General features: G+C 42.8%; 1 protein-coding gene across 1 annotated transcript in view; it reads left to right on the forward strand.

The window, feature by feature from the left end:
* alg14 (ALG14 UDP-N-acetylglucosaminyltransferase subunit) overlaps positions 1 to 16,113 on the forward strand; it is a 101,786-nt gene that overhangs the window by 29,543 nt on the left and 56,130 nt on the right. Inside the window, exon 3 of the mRNA XM_060829950.1 lies at positions 8,380 to 8,502. Within this exon, the coding sequence (XP_060685933.1) occupies positions 8,380 to 8,502 (123 nt within the window). The remainder of the gene's footprint in view (positions 1 to 8,379; positions 8,503 to 16,113) is intronic.

Below are 16,113 nucleotides of genomic sequence, written 5' to 3' on the forward strand. Positions count from 1 at the left end.
CTTGGGAAAACAGAGCCTGCTGTGTTTTAAAATTGTTCAGAAGCAGAGACGTCTTCACTGCAGAAATGTTGCTGGAATGAAGCTCTCGAGACCTGATCAAGTACAGCAGAGTTGTTGCAGTCAGGCTTATGAATCCTTTCCTAAGCCATTTTCAAAGCTTTTACTCTCCTCTGGCTAATTTAAAAAAACAGAGGAATGTCTGTAATTTCTCCATAACTTAAAACAACATGGAGGATTTGTGCTTTTTGCTCTTCTCAAAATGGCTACCAAGGGATTTTCTGTCTCTTTTTAAAAATTTCCATTTTGTTTTAGTAAATGTATTTTCAGGCCCCAAAATGTTTTTCCTGTCTGACTGCTTCATTTTAGCTTCTAAAGCAGCTTTTCTGTAGTCCAAACCAATTCTGCTTTCAGCATTGAGTTTAAACAGTCTCTCAAAAATAGGCCCTTGACATTGTTGTTTCAAAACTTTGGAACAGCTAACAATGGCCACTGCTGGCACTGCATCGTGTTGATGATGTTAGTCTAAGAATCAATCACTCTTCAGGCATTGATTAACTGTACAGCTTGATTTGTTTAAAATAGTGAAACATGTTCAAAGTTCTAAAGCAAACATTACAATGTAATGACAGAGTTCCATGTGTGCTGCCTGCACACATCAATCAGATTTAATCTCTTGAATGGTACAATGTTATAGCAGAGTCTTCAGGAGCTGCCTTTAGCAAAACTCACTACTCAGACTGCTGCAACATCTGAAGAGAACTGGATTTCCCCAGCAGCACACAGTGAGTGGAAAACTGATACACGATGCAAATCACTGGGATAAAATCATTCCTAGCCATTGCCAGGAGCGCAGTCTCCTGAGGTCACTACAGGGAAATGAGCCCATGTCCTCTGTTCTGGACAGGGATATGGTGTTCATTGAGTGCAGTTTTGAATTGCTCAGCGTGTTGGGAGATATGGAACTGTTCAACACAGGCCACCAGGTTGTTAGCACTCTGTTTTTGTTCAATTTATTCCTAGTGACATTAATGTCTATTTTGATTGGCAAATTATATATACCTGTCTTTGTTTTGTAGCAGCTTGGGTTAAGGGGAAGAGAGAACATCTAAGTGGATTGTGAGCGCATGTTGGTGTTGCTGAGCGACGGTAGTGACTGGTGACCACTGTAGTTCTGTGAAGGAAATGCCTTGCTCATGCAAAGGCCTTGATCGGGGATGTGTAATCCAAGTTTTAACAGTTACTTCAAAAACATCATCTTCTACATCAAAATGACTTTACAGTACTGTACTAGTGGTAAATTAAATGTTTGCTGCTGTGCCCACTCAACGTTTTTGCGGTCTATCAGTGCATAAGTTTACAGGGTGAATGAGGCAATCTGTTAGCCAATTATTTTCAGCTAATTCCAGCGAGATCAAGAATCACTGGGGTCAATTATACTATATCCCAATGTCCATGCCTCTGGTAGTTCTAATTACTGAGTGCTTTGTATCTCGAGCTAAGATTCAGAGGAATGGTATCCTTGACTGTGTGGTTAGCACTGCTGTCTCCCTGTGCCAGGGACCTGTCTGTGTGGAGTTTTCACATTCTCCATGTCTATGTGGGTTACCTGTGGTGCTCCGGTTTCCTCCCACTGTCCAAAGATCTGCAGGTCGGATGGATTAGCCGTGCTAAATTGTGTCCAGCGATGTACAGGTAAACTGGCCATGGAATATGCAGGGTTACAGGGATAGGGTGGGGGGCTGATGGGATCCTCTTTGTGAGGCCAGTTTGGATTTGGTGGGCTGAGTAGCCTGCTTCCACATTGTAGGGATTCGATTAAACACCCATGTCTTGTGAGAGTCCAAGGTTGCAAAACTCTTCAGATTCACAGCATGAGTAAATTATCAGAACAATTAAATGTAATGTAAGAAACAGCATTATATTTGAATAACTGCTAAAGGGAATCAACTGTGCTGCACAGTTTCGTTAATCCGATTGTCTCTCTCACGTCTAATGTGTTGAGAATGGACTTTCCAAGTTGGGAATAAGCATTAGGCTGCCCCCTTCCCCACATCCAGTTCTGTAACGTCTTTAATGAATAACCACAAGTGATTATCTCACTAGTATGTATTAAACAAGGGCACCAAGGTAAAAGAAAAGCCATGATGTGGTTAACATTTGTTTTGTACATTTGCGGGATGAGGGTCTCACTGGCGAGGGTGCATTTATTACCTAGAGGGCAGTTAAGTATCAACCACATTGCTGTGTCTGGAGTCATGTGTAGACCAGACCAGGTAAGGATGGCAATTTCCTTCCCTGAAGGACATTAGTGAACCAGATGGGTTTTTCCAACAATTGACAGTGGATTCATGGTTATCGTTAGATTCTTAATTCCAGATATTTATTGAATTCAAATCCCACCACTGGTCCCCAGAACATTATCACAGTCTTTGGATTAACAGTCTAGCAATAATACCACTTGACCATTGCCTCCCCTTATTGTCCTGTATTTAAAAGTCAACGTTATGCCTTGCAACATTATTATTTGTACGCCATCTCTCAAACATATAGATAAGGTGAGGGGCGGTGAGGGTGAGTTGGTGGTGGGTGATTGAAGTAGGTGAGGGGAGGTGGAAGAAATGAGAGAGGTGGGTAACGGGCTAGAAACTGGAGATGGGGTAACTTTTCTAGCCCTCCAAGGTTGGCCTGGAATCTCGAACGTTGAAGGTCAATCTCCAAGACACTATTGGAGAAAAATCACAGGGACTTTAAAAATGACTTTTTTAACATATAATTTTCTTTTGAATGTTTCTCCTCACCAAATATGAAAATAGGGGTTGCTGTGGAGAAAAAAGTTGGTTGACCAACAATTGAGCATCATCCAATTGGATCATGGGTCATTTTACTTTCCATTAATGTGGGAAGGCAGTGCACTACAAGGATAGAAATGCTGACTCATGGCTGGAGGTGGGTGATAAAATCACCAGGGAGATGCCAAGTTGGCAACGTCATGCTGAACAAACATTAACCATGACTTTGCTAAGTGATGAAACCTGAAAGTCTGTATTTTATCCTCCTCATATTACTGTTCTTTCTTTTTGGAAGCACTTCGTGTGGGATAAGACTATATGAATCTCTGGTAATATTCATCTCCCTCCTCTTTGTTGATTCATGTTGGAGCAGGATATCGGGGTAACATGGCAGCGAGCATTATACTCACCCCAATGCGCATTCTCTTTCAGTCAAAAGTTTGCAACCAGTTCTTTGACCATTGAGGGAGCATCACAGCTAAATCCTTTATCTGACAGAGACACACACACACACTTCTCAAACTGGAACTGAGATCAGCAGTTGACAAAAGAGCAGCTAGTTAACAGGTAATAAACTACAACTGGGTGGGTGGGGTGGGGGAGTGCCACAGAGCCCTGTGCTGGGGCCTCAATTACTTACAATTTACATCAATGACTTCGATGAAGGGACAGATGCATTGAAGCCCCATTTGCTGCTGAGGCAAAAACAGCAAGGAAAGCAAAAGAGGACACAAAATGTCTCCACAACGATGTGGAAAGGTTGTCAGTATGTGGAAATTTTGCAGTTGCAGTATAATGTAGGAAAATGCTAGATTTCCACTTTGGTAGGAAGAGTAGAAAAGCAGAACATTGTCTAAAAGTTTAGTGGTGCTGATGTTGGACTGAGTGTACAAAGTTGAAAATCTCATAACACCACCACAAGCATTTCCAGCTCCCTCCATACCATACACTTTTACAGTATCAATCCTTTTAGACAATCTTAAAAATCACACACCAGGTTATAGTCCAACAGGTTTATTTGGAAGCACTAGCTTTAGGTAGCTACCTGGAGATGGAGCAGTACCCCAAAAGCTAGTGCTTCCAAATAAACCTGTTGGACTATAACTTGGTGTTGTGTGATCTTTAAGATTGTCTAAAAGGATTGATACTGCAGAATGGTATGGTATGGAGGGAGCTGGATTTTTTTTAGATTAGACTTAGTGTGGAAACAGGCCCTTCGGCCCAACAAGTCCACACCGACCCGCCGAAGCGCAACCCACCCATACCCCTACATTTACCCCTTACCTAACACTACAGGCAATTTAGCATGGCCAATTCACCTGACCCGCACATCTTTGGACTGTGGGAGGAAACCGGAGCACCCGGAGGAAACCCACGCAGACACGGGGAGAATGTGCAAACTCCACACAGTCAGTTGCCTGAGTAGGGAATTGAACCCGGGTCTCAGGCGCTGTGAGGCAGCAGTGCTAACCACTGTGCCACCGTGCCGCCCACTTGTACATCTTGTATGCTTGTATGGAAGGTGGAATGTTGGAATATAAAAGGAAAATCAACATAAAAATGATATTTTCTGTTGTGGAGCAATCTAGAACGAGAGGTTATAGCTTTAGGGTGAGGGGGAGCAGATTTAAATCCGAGATGGCTGAGGTGTCAGTGGGGGAGCACTTTGGGGCCAGTGACCATAATTCTATTCGTTTTAAAATAGTGATGGAAAAGGATAGACCAGATCTAAAAGTTGAAGTTCTAAATTGGAGAAAGGCCAATTTTGACCGTATTAGGCAAGAACTTTCAAAAGTTGATTGGAAGCAGATGTAAGCAGGTAAAGGGACAACTGGAAAATGGGAAGCCTTCAGAAATGAGATAGCAAGAATCCATAGAAAGTATATTCCTGTCAGGGTGAAAGGGAAGGCTGGTAGGTATAGGGAATGCTGAATGACTAAATAAATTGAGGGTTTGGTTAAGAAAAGGAAGGAAGTATATGTCAGGTACAGTCAGGATAGATCAAGTGAATCCTTACAGTACAACGAAAGTAGGAGTATACTTAAGAGGAAAATCAGGAGAGCAAAACGGGGACATGAGATAGCTTTGGCAAATAGAATTAAGGAGAATTCAAAGGGTTTTTAAAGGACAAAAGAGTAACTAGGGAGAGAATAGGGCCCCTCAAAGATCAGCAAGATGGCCTTTGTGTGGAGCCTCAGAAAATGGGGGAGATACTAAATGAATATTTTGCATCAGTATTTATTGTGGAAAAGGATATGGAAGATATAGACTGTAGGGAAATAGATGGTGACATCTTGCAAAATGTCCAGATGACAGAGGAGGAAGTGCTAGATGTCTTGAAACGGTTAAAGGTGGATAAATCCCGGGACCTGATCAGGTGTACCCGTGAACTCTGTGGGAAGCTAGAGAAGTGATTGCTGTGCCTCTTGCTGAGATATTGTGTATCATCAATAGTCACAGGTGAGATGCTGGAAGATTGGAGGTTGGCAAACGTTGTGCCACTGTTTAAGAAGGGTGCTAAGGACAAGCCAGGGAACTTTGGACCAGTGAGCCTGACCTCGGTGGTGGGCAAGTTGTTGGAAGGAATCTGGCGGGAAGGGACGTACATGTATTTGAAAAGACAAGGTCTGATTCAGGATAGTCAACATGGCTTTGTGCGTGGAAAATCATGTCTCATAAACTTGATTGAGTTTTTTGATGAAGTAACAAAGAAGATTGATGAGGGCAGAGCAGTAGATGTGATCTATATGGACTTCAGTAAGGCGTTCGATAAGGTTCCCTATGGGAGACTGATTAGCGATGTTAGATCTTATGGAATACAGGGAGAACTAGCCATTTGGATACAGAACTGGCTCAAAGGTAGAAGACAGAGGGTGGTGGTGGAGGGTTGTTTTTCAGACTGGAGGCCTGTGACCAGTGGAGTGCCACGAGGATCAGTGCTGGGCCCTCTACTTTTTGTCGTTTACATAAATGATTTGGATGCGAGCATAAGAGGTACAGTTAGTAAGTTTGCAGATGACACCAAAATTGTAGTGGACAACGAAGAGGGATACCTCCGATTACAACAGGATCTGGACCAGATGGGCCAATGGGCTGAGAAGTGGCAGATGGAATTTAATTCAGATAAATGTGAGGTGCTGCATTTTGGAAAAGCAAATCTTAGCAGGACTTATACACTTAATGGGAAGGTCCTAGGAAGTGTTGCTGAACAGAGAGACCTTGGAGTGCAGGTTCATTGCTCCTTGAAAGTGGAGTCGCAGATAGATAAAATAGTGAAGGAGGCATTTGGTATGCTTTCCTTTATTGGTCCGAGTATTGAGTACTGGAGTTGGGAGGTCATGTTGCGGCTGTACAGGACATTGGTTAGACCACTGTTGGAATATTGCTTGCAATTCTGGTCTCCTTCCTATTGGAAAGATGTTGTGAAACTTGAAAGGGTTCAGAAAAGATTTACAAGGATGTTGCCAGGGTTGGAGGATTTGAGCTATAGGGAGAGGCTGAACAGGCTGGGGCTGTTTTCCCTGGAGTGTCGGAGGCTGAGGGGTGACCTTATAGAGGTTTACAACATTGAGGGGCATGGATAGGATAATTAGGCAAAGTCTTTTCCCTGGGGTGGGGGAATCCAGAACTAGAGGGCATAGGTTTAGGGTGAGAGGGGAAAGATATAAAAGAGACCTAGGGCGCAACTTTTTCATGCAGAGGGTGATACGTGTATGGAATGAGCTGCCAGAGGATGTGGTGGAGGCTGGTACAATTGCAACATTCAAGAGGCATTTGAATGGGCCTATGAATAGGAAGGGTTTGGAGGGATATGGACCGGATGCTGGCAGGTGGGACTAGATTGGGTTGGGATATCTGGTCGGCAAGGACAAGTTGGACCGAAGGGTCTCTTTCCATGCTGTACATCTCTATGACTCCAGGAGGAGAAATTACTTCTCTCAAAGGGTCATGAATCTGTGGAATTCATTCCCACAGTGTTGGAGGAATTTTGAGTCAATTTAAGGAAATTGACATTTTTTTTAAATTAATAAAATGTTGCGGGATTATGGAGAGCGAGAAGGAAAATGGAGTTAAAGCAGAGCTAAGATCAACCAGGATTGTTTCACACAGCAGAGCAAGCTCGGGGTGAGGGTGTGCTGAATTACCTTGGGTCTGCATCTGGCGTACAGTGTATGTTTTTGGTCTCCTTGCATAAGAAGGGATATATTTTTGGAAGCAATTCAGAGGAGGTTCTCTTGGCTAATACCTAGGATGAATGTTATTTATGTGAGGAAATATTTAAATAGGTTGGGTCTAAACTTATTGGAGTTTATAAGACACCGAGATTATCTTAGCAGATCTCGGAGGGGTCTTGAAGATGTTTTCCCTTGGGAGTAAATCCAGACTATGGGGCTCAGATTAAAAGTGAGAGATTTCCCATTGAAGGCTGAGATGAGGAATTTCTTCCAAGGCTTGTGAATCTTTGGAATTCTGTGTCGAAGAGATCAGCAAATGCTGGGTCATTGAATAAATTCCGAGCTGAGTGAGCAAGTCAAGAGCACAGGTATCAAATCTACCTACCAAACAGAGAAAGGATCTTCAGCTTAGTCAGGGAGAGTGCCTCCACGCCTGAGCTATGGGAGGAGTTTTCATTTTAACCGCAGTCTGATCAACAGTAAGAATCAAATCACAATTTGAAGATGCCAGTTTTGGACTGGGCTGTGCAAAGTTAAAAATCACACAACGCTAGGTTATAGTCCAGTAGGTTTATTTGGAAGCATTAGCTTTCAGAGCGCTGTTCTTTCATCAGCTGGTTGTGGACTAACCACCTGATGAAGGAGCAGCACATCGAAAGCTAGAATTTCTGAATCAAATCACAGTAAGTGTCTCAGACTGTGTGATATGTTGTCTGGTGTCAGCTCTAACTTGGCTTGTTCTCCAGTAGCATCCTCTCTCAAGGCTAGTTCAAAACCCACTGCATAAATCTTGAGTGTGAATTCTCAACAATACAGGCCCCTTGAACCTGTTCTGATATTCTAGATCATGTTCTGATTATCTACCTTGGTACAATTTTCCTGCACTGTCACATGTTCATGTCATCAGTACCTATAAATCTTTTAATAGGTACCACCTTCTTAAATAGATAAAGGAGATCCCAGTGATTTTCAAAGAAGTGTTCTCCCTATGGTCTGACTAATATTTATCACTCTGTCATCCTGCATTGCTTCTGTGGAATCTTGCTGTGTATGAACCGACCACCATGTTCCTACACTAATCAGGTATTTAATTGGCTGTAAGGGGCTTTGAGGCATCTTGAGGTTCTGAAAAGTATGAACTAAGCTTTGAAGATGCATATGAAACTGAAAACAAGGAAAAATTGGAGCAAGCTCTCTGAAGGGATCTGCTAAATGTTGTTGAGGAGAGAGAGGGATAATGTTATTGGTTAAAAATGTTCCAGAAAGTACTACGTTCTGGTCCGTTTCAGGAATTCGCGCAAATCTTATCCGAGTAACTGAAGTAAATTGTGTTCAGCCTTGTCTGGCAGGACCTGGTAATACCTTCTGCTAAAAATCTTCCTTAGCATGACTTCCAACTCCCATTTGTCTTTCAGCATACTATTCACCGGATTCCTCGAAGCCGTGAGGTCTGTCAGTCCTGGACATCTTCAGTAGTAACTACGGTGTACTCGCTGCTGTATTCTATCCCACTGGTGTTCCAGCTGAAACCTGATATGGTACGTACAACCAAACTGGTGTTAAAGCTGAGACCACCCTTTGTCGGGTATACAAACTGTTATTTTCACTTTATATTTGCTCTGCTTCTTGTTTAGTTCTCTGCCAAAAGGCAGTAGTTCCACAGGAGGTCAGACAAGGAGGCAGCTTGAATTCGCCTTAGCCCAAATCCTATATCCTTGGCACCAACCTAACCTACGTCAGGCACCCAATCATCTGTGTCATCCCCATAAGAGTTCACATTGCTGAGGAAATATTAACTTTGACGTGTATGTTGTAGTCCGGAGTTATGGATTGTGATGTGTGAGGCTCCAGGTTTCTTTCCTTCTCGTGGGTGTTCAGGAGACTCCTGGTTAAAAGGAGTTGCAGATTGATAGAATATAGAACAGTACAGCACAGAACAGGCCCTTCAGCCCACAATGTTGTGCTGACCACTGATCCTCATATATGCACCCTCAAATTTCTGTGACCGTATGCATGTCCAATAGTCTCTTAAATGTCCCCAATGAACTTGCTTCCACAACTGCTGCTGGCACTGCATTCCATGCTCTTTCATCTCTCTGAAAGAGAACCCGCCTCTGACATCACTCAACCTGTTTTGGCGGGGGGGGGGGGTTGCATTGCGAAAACTCCTTCCTTGACCATCAAGCAATGGAATAGGAAATTGAACTCAGAGGCAGGGTTGTTCCCACTCCAACACAAGACCTCCACTCCTGCAGTTTATCAGACAATTAATGTCAAATACCCTTTTTATTGAGTTGAGCAGTTGTCTGATAAGTTGATCGATTGTATACAGTGTGTGAAATGTGGTAAGCCTTGCTTATTTTTATCTGAGGATGTGAAACTTCCCCCACCCCATGGTGGAATTCTGACTTTTGGATAATGGGATTCTATCCTTAATTTTTTTTTAATGGCTCTCACCTGCTGGTACCTGCAACACAACCCTCTCCAAGAGGAGAGGGTCTTGACATCTGGAAAATCACTCAATATTGAGACCAGGCGCAGGTTAAAGGAGCTGTCCTGAGCTCATTCATTTGGAGGGTACTGCAGGTCACTTGGTGGAGTTCCAGTATTCAGTGGGCAGTGAAGGGAGCTGGTGCTATGATGGAGAGTTGATAGTGGGAACAAGGGGATGCTAAATGACTAAGTGGGAAATGGCATGCAGAATGAGTGAGGGGTTCAGGGAGTGGGGCTGCTACGGGAATGGGGCTGGAGAGAGAGTCAGTGTGGTGGTGGGAAGATGGACTGATTACGATGTGTTGGGCTGGATGATGTTTCACGGAGTCTTTTGTCACCAGGGAATGTAGAGAGTTTGACTGAAACTGATGTCAGTGCGTAAGATAATAAAACTTTTCAAGTACAGATTTTTCTTTATGCGATGATGTAGTATTCTATGTTGATTTATAATATGTGAACTTTAACTTACTAAATGTTACCATGCTGCTTTATTACTGTTTTGTTTTTGCTGGCATCTGCAGAGAATGTTAACCTCAAGAATTTTCTTTGTACACTCGAGGGATCTGGGCATTGCAGGCAAGATCCAACATTTTTAGCTTTTCCCTAATTGCCTTTGCAAAGGTCATGGTAAGTTAAAATGTGGTCACTTTGGAAAATGCTTTATGAAGCATGACCACTGTTATGCTTCACATGTAGGTAGTCTCGCAGGGGCATGGTCTGGTGTTAATATGAGCTTCATCCTGTCACAACCAGACATGTCCTCCAGAGGAGTCCATGAACTGCAGATTTTTTACTGTTGGTTTAATTGCTTTTCGTTTTGAAGTATTTCAATTTAAGAAATAAAACAACAGTTTTGTGCTTTAAATAAGGTAAAAGTTAACTTTATTGCACAGCTATTGCTGAAAGTTTAAAAAAAATAGTAAGTTCTGAGCTGAAATTCAGACACAAAGTTAAAGAAAGTTACTTATGAAAGTAAGATCTGTCTGTAAGATCATTTGCAATCGTGGTACTTGAAGTGAAAACATGGATTTAGATTTCAGCAGCTGTGATGGCTTCTGTTGTTGAATTCTCCAAGGTTTCTTTTATTAGACTCAGTTGGTGGAGCAGTTTTTGGAGCCAGGAAAGGTTTTTTCTCGTTACTGGTTCTGCTGACAAAACAGTCGTTGGTTTGGACTCAAGAGAAGAGAGAGATGATTTCTGGACAGCATTCTTCTCTGCAGCTCCTGGTATCGGAGCAAAATCCAGCTCTCGCGTACTGCCATGGATACTCCAGCTGGAGCTGGTGGATGGAGCTGTCATCACGCAGCCTCCTGAGAGCTCCACACAATCAAAGGCTCTTTCAGCCAGTTTTCAATCACAGCCAGTCAAAATGGTTGCTGGTTTTAACTTTGAAATCATTGCTGCACAAAGCAGTGTCATTTAGACTGGAATTCACTGCCACACCCTTCCAGTCTCCTATTGATCACTTCTGAGTCTCCACATTACTTCATAATCTTTTGTGTTCAACTCTTAAAGTAAAAGAGCAGTCTGCCTGCTTTTGGCTGAATTAAATCAACAAGAGCAGTGTTGTGATTTAAGGCAGCCATCTTGTATGATTCAAGTCCATTTTTAAAAGCTGCATTAGCTTTCTGTGCAATATATAATAATATGGTACTAAGTACATTGAAGGCTAAAATGCTGAGCTGATTGAAGTGATTCAGTACAAGTGCACTGGCCCACATTCCTGATGTCAATTGTAACCAAACGAATGGAGAAAGCTAACGTTTCTACCCACCATTAATCTATTAATTCTGCCCTTTTGAATTAACCTGGAAGCGTTCACGTTCACTGCGGATCGTAAGTGCTGTAATGTTGACTTTTTACGACAAAATATTTTCTGACCTTTGTCTTTGGCCACTGGCATCCCTCTTTATTTCACGTGACCAGGCCCCTGATTTTACATTCCCTCACTGAGGAGGCTTTGTACACTGCAACTTAGGTTGTTGTGCAGGAACTCGATCATTAAAGAGCTCTTGCAGCTGATTGTGACTGCTTCCATTCTTGTCTGCCTTCCAGCTAGCACTTTCCACTAATCCAATCGCCCTTGTTCCCCTGGAATATATTTCATGCTTTGTGCTTAGGTACGCTCCAGTGCTGTGATTGGCCCTACTTCAAGAACCAGATCTGTCAGAGTCAGGGCAGTAGGAACTGCATACGGTGAGAATACTGTTCAGAGTCATATCTAGCGATGGCACAGTCTAGCTGATGAGTCTGAGCTTGCATGTCTCCAGGAATATTTATGCCATGGTCAGTTCTGAAAGAAGCTGTTAACAATAGTTTGTGGTAGCAGCATGTTCAGAATGGTTTCTGGCATGTGGTCTGTGTCTCTATCGTGGAGAATAGACACGATTCGTTTTTGGCAATCAAAGCGTTGTGCTGTCTCCGTATTTGTTTGTCTGGAGAATGGACACCAAAGCTCTGGCCTCTACATCTACAAGAATCTCCATTCCTACTTCAAATTCATTCTGTCACCTCTGGAGGTGAACTGGCGTGAGCAGGATTAGGTTAACGAGGCCAAGAATGACGACTAATTGACCCTGAAGGAAATATTGCAGGGTGGTTTCTGTCCACTTGCTATCCACACCCATTGAAGCAAATGGACTGCAGAGGGTTACTAATCTGTGCCTGTCTGTCCCAACGTGACAGAGCAATGGGTTATCATGTTCTCCAACCACAACTGGAGATGGCCCGCAGCCCCGTATATCCCACTCCCTCATCCAAGTTCTTGATATGAATCATAAATAGATGAGGACTTGGCACTAATCTTTCTGGCACCCCAACTATAGATTGAATGACTGGACAAAGATTTGACAGAGTATAATGTAGGAAGATGTGAAGTTGTTCATTTTGGCAGGAAGACTGAAAAAAAGGAGAGTATTAAAGGACAGGGACTGCAGAATTCTGAAATGTTGAGAGATTTTGATGTTTTAGTGCATTAGTCAGAAAATGCTGGAAATCGGGAACTCTGATGGTATGTTACCCTTTATTACAAGAAGAACTGGACATAAAAGTAACAATGTTATGCTTCAGTTTTGCACATTGGTGAGACTACACCTCATACTGCGTGCAGTTTTTGTCTCCATATTTCTGGAAGGATGTAAATATATTGGAGGCAGGTCAGAGATGGTTTCCTGAATTGGTGTCTTGAATGAGTGGATTCTGCTATGAGCAAAAAGCAGACAGGCTGGACTTGTTTTCACTAGAGTTCAGAATCGTGAGGGGAGATTTGACTGACATGTTAGATCTTAGGCGACAGTGAGGAGATCAGAGTCAAGATTAGAGTGGTGCTGGAAAAGCACAGCAGGTCGGGCAGCATCTGAGGAGAAGGAAAATCGACATTTTCAGGCAAAAGCCCTCCATCAGGAATATGAAGGGCTTTTGCCCGAAACGTTGATTTCCCTGCTCCTTGGATGCTGCCTGACCTGCTGTTCTTTTCCTGCACCATTCTAATCTTGACATGTTAGATTCTGAATATTCCTGACAAAATGGATGTGGAATGGATGTTTCCTCTTGTGAATGAGTCCTGACTAGGGGACAATGTTTTAGAATTAGGTGATGCTCCATTAGAACAGAACTGAGGGAAATCTTTCTCTCAGAATTGTGAAACTTTGGAACTCTGCATAAGTAGGTAGTGGAGATAGCAGCACTGAACATGTTTTAAGTTTGGCAGAGATACTTAGGCAAGTTTAGGTTGAATGGGGATAGAGGAGGTTATGGAATTGGTAACACAGATCAGCCAAAATTCTACTGAATGGCAGATCAGGCTTAAAGGGCCAATTGGTCTACTTCTGCTCCTAATGTGTATGTGTACATGATGTCTGAGTTGAAACGATGCTGATAGACTCTATTGTGGTTTACAAGGTCTGAGGCACTTCATAGGATCACTGACTTGGAATTGTTCCTAAATTAACCGTTATTCTCTCTTTGAACTGTGGCCATTTTTCCAGAGGAAACTTTGTTCAAAATAAATAGAATGATTTGATAATAGTTGAGTTAAAGTATCCTTGGTTGAGCCTAGCCTACCGTCAGTAACTGAGGTGATGGTGAGCCTACTATTTTTGCCTTGTGATATTTACTGCTGAGGAAATAGGGTTAAGACTGCAGCTGGACAGGAGCACATTACAGTATCCTCTGACCCAATTTTCAACATAGATTCATAGAAATCCCTACAATGTGGAAGCAGCCCATTCAGCCTATTGAGTCCACATTGAAAGTCCGAAGGGCATCCCACCCGGACTCACTACCCTACCCTTTGGTGGTGTGTTGATGCTACCTGTATTGCTTTCCAGAAGACACAAATTTGGATATTATTAATAAAGTTTTTTTAACCATGTCATAAAATGGTAATTACTTGGAAAGTAAGCGATAATCGGTTGAGGTAAAGGAACCTTCCCATGTGGACAGGATGTGACGAGTGTTCTCAAGCATCTAAATTGGTGTTTTAAGTTTCTATATCACTAACTTAGATGCATATTTGAGTTTGTAAATTACATTTAGATTGGAGGAATGATGGTGCACTTTGAGCAGCATGTTACAAAGGATTCTAGGTAGTTTAAGTGATTGGACAGAACAGTGACATGTGCAATTAAATGAGTGGAAAGCAAGGTGATTCAGAATATTTTCTGAACATTAGGTCAGGAACTAGAGGTGCCGAGGATTTGAGTGACCTTGGGCAGAACTGCAAAAAGTATTCCAAGTCTAACGTGATGTTGGTCTTGTATAATTCACAGGATTGAAATACAAAGGCAAGGACAGGGTAATTCTGTTATACAACACTCTGGTGAATTCCCATCCATAGCACTCTGTTGACTTTCAGACCCTTTCCTCAGCAAAGATATACTGAACTTGTAGGGTGTACAGCATGGATTAACCAGTGTGTAATCAGGGCTTAAAGGTGACAGTGGCACAGTGGCACGGTGACACAATGCTGCTGCTTGTTGCGCCGGGGACCTCGGTTCAATTCCAACCTTGGGTGACTGTGTCCAATTGGAATTTGCTCATTCTCTCCATGTCTGGGTGCTCTGATTTCCTCAGGGCCTACTGATGTGCAAGCTGGATGGATAGACCATGCTAAATTGCCCCACGGTGTCTAGGTGGATTAGCCATGGGAAATGCAGGGTTACAGGAATGGGGTGAGTCTGATTGAGTTGCTCTTTGGTGGATCCGTATGGATTTGATGGGCCAAATGGCCTCCTTCCTCACCTCAGAGGTTCTGTGATTCTGTTATGGGGATAGATTGTTCAATCCTAGTTTGTATACACTTGAGTTTAAAAGGCTGGGGGTTGAACAAGTGTGAGATCTTTACAATAAAGGAATTCAATAGAGTTGGAAAATGCTATTTCTTCTGGTGAAGAATCCACAAGTACGTGCAATCATAAAAATTAAAGCTAGGATATGAAGGTATGAAATCCAGAAGTATTTTATCCACATGTGAGTAGAGGAAATTTGGACCACTCCCCCACACAGTCTCTGGCTGCTGGAATACTTGAATTTTTTTTTAAAACCCTGATGGATTTAATTTGCAGGAAGGTATGCATGGATTATGGATCTTAAGAGGGTGAGTGGATTTGACAGGGAAACTGGTCCATAATCAGATAGGGTTGAATGGCTTTCCCTGCTTGGTTCCTATGCTCAATTTGATTTCATTGGGATGAAACTTGGACAGGTTTCTACAACAGATGAACAATTCACTCTGCCAGGTTACTGCCTAAGCAACTGTGACAAACCCCCCCCCCCCCCCCACACCGCCGTTAGCGCTATGTCAACGCAGGACAAGTGCTGACAAATCAGCTTAACTTGATTCATGTTTTAATCCGGTTTCCCATCAATCTAACTTCTCAAATATTCTTGGATTCTCGTTCCATTTTGAGTGGGAGTGTAAGGTTCTGCCCAAAGTAATTGGCTTTAAACTGAACCTTTACAATTCTGATTTGGGGATTAGATTAGATTACTTACAGTGTGAAAACAGGCTCTTCAGCCCAACAAGTCCACACTGACCCTCTGAGTGTAAGGGCAGAACCTTACACTCCCACTCAAAATGGAAAAGCAAATTTTAGCAGGACTTATACACTGATTGATAAGGTCCTAGGGAGTGTGGCTGAACAATAGAGCTGTGGAGTGCAGGTTCATAACTTCTTCACTGTGGAGTCACAGGTAGATAGGATAGTCAAGGAGGTGTTTGGTATGCTTTGTGGTATTGAGTACAGGAGTTGGGGAGTCACGTTGTGGCTCTGCAGGACATTGGTTAGGTCATCTTTGGAATATTGCTTGCGATTCTGGTCTGCTTCCTATCGGAAAGATGTTGTGAAACTTGAAAGGATTCAGAAAAGATTTACAAGAATGTTGCCAGGGTTGGAGGTTGAATAGGCTGGGGCTGTTTTCCCTAGAGCGTCGGAGGCTGAGCTTGGAGAGATTTGTAAAATCATGAGGGGCATGGGTAGGATAAATAGACAAAGTCTTTTCCCTAGGGTGGTGGAGTCCAGAACGAAAGAGCATAGATTTAGGGTGCCAAGGAGAAAGATATAAAAGAGACCTAAGGGGTAACTTTTTCACACACCTGGTGGTACGTGCATGGAATGAGCTGGTCGAGGCTGGTACAATTGCAATATTTAAAAGGC

This window comes from Hemiscyllium ocellatum, chromosome 9 (genome assembly GCF_020745735.1).
Source record: "Hemiscyllium ocellatum isolate sHemOce1 chromosome 9, sHemOce1.pat.X.cur, whole genome shotgun sequence".
Lineage (NCBI taxonomy): Eukaryota > Metazoa > Chordata > Chondrichthyes > Orectolobiformes > Hemiscylliidae > Hemiscyllium > Hemiscyllium ocellatum.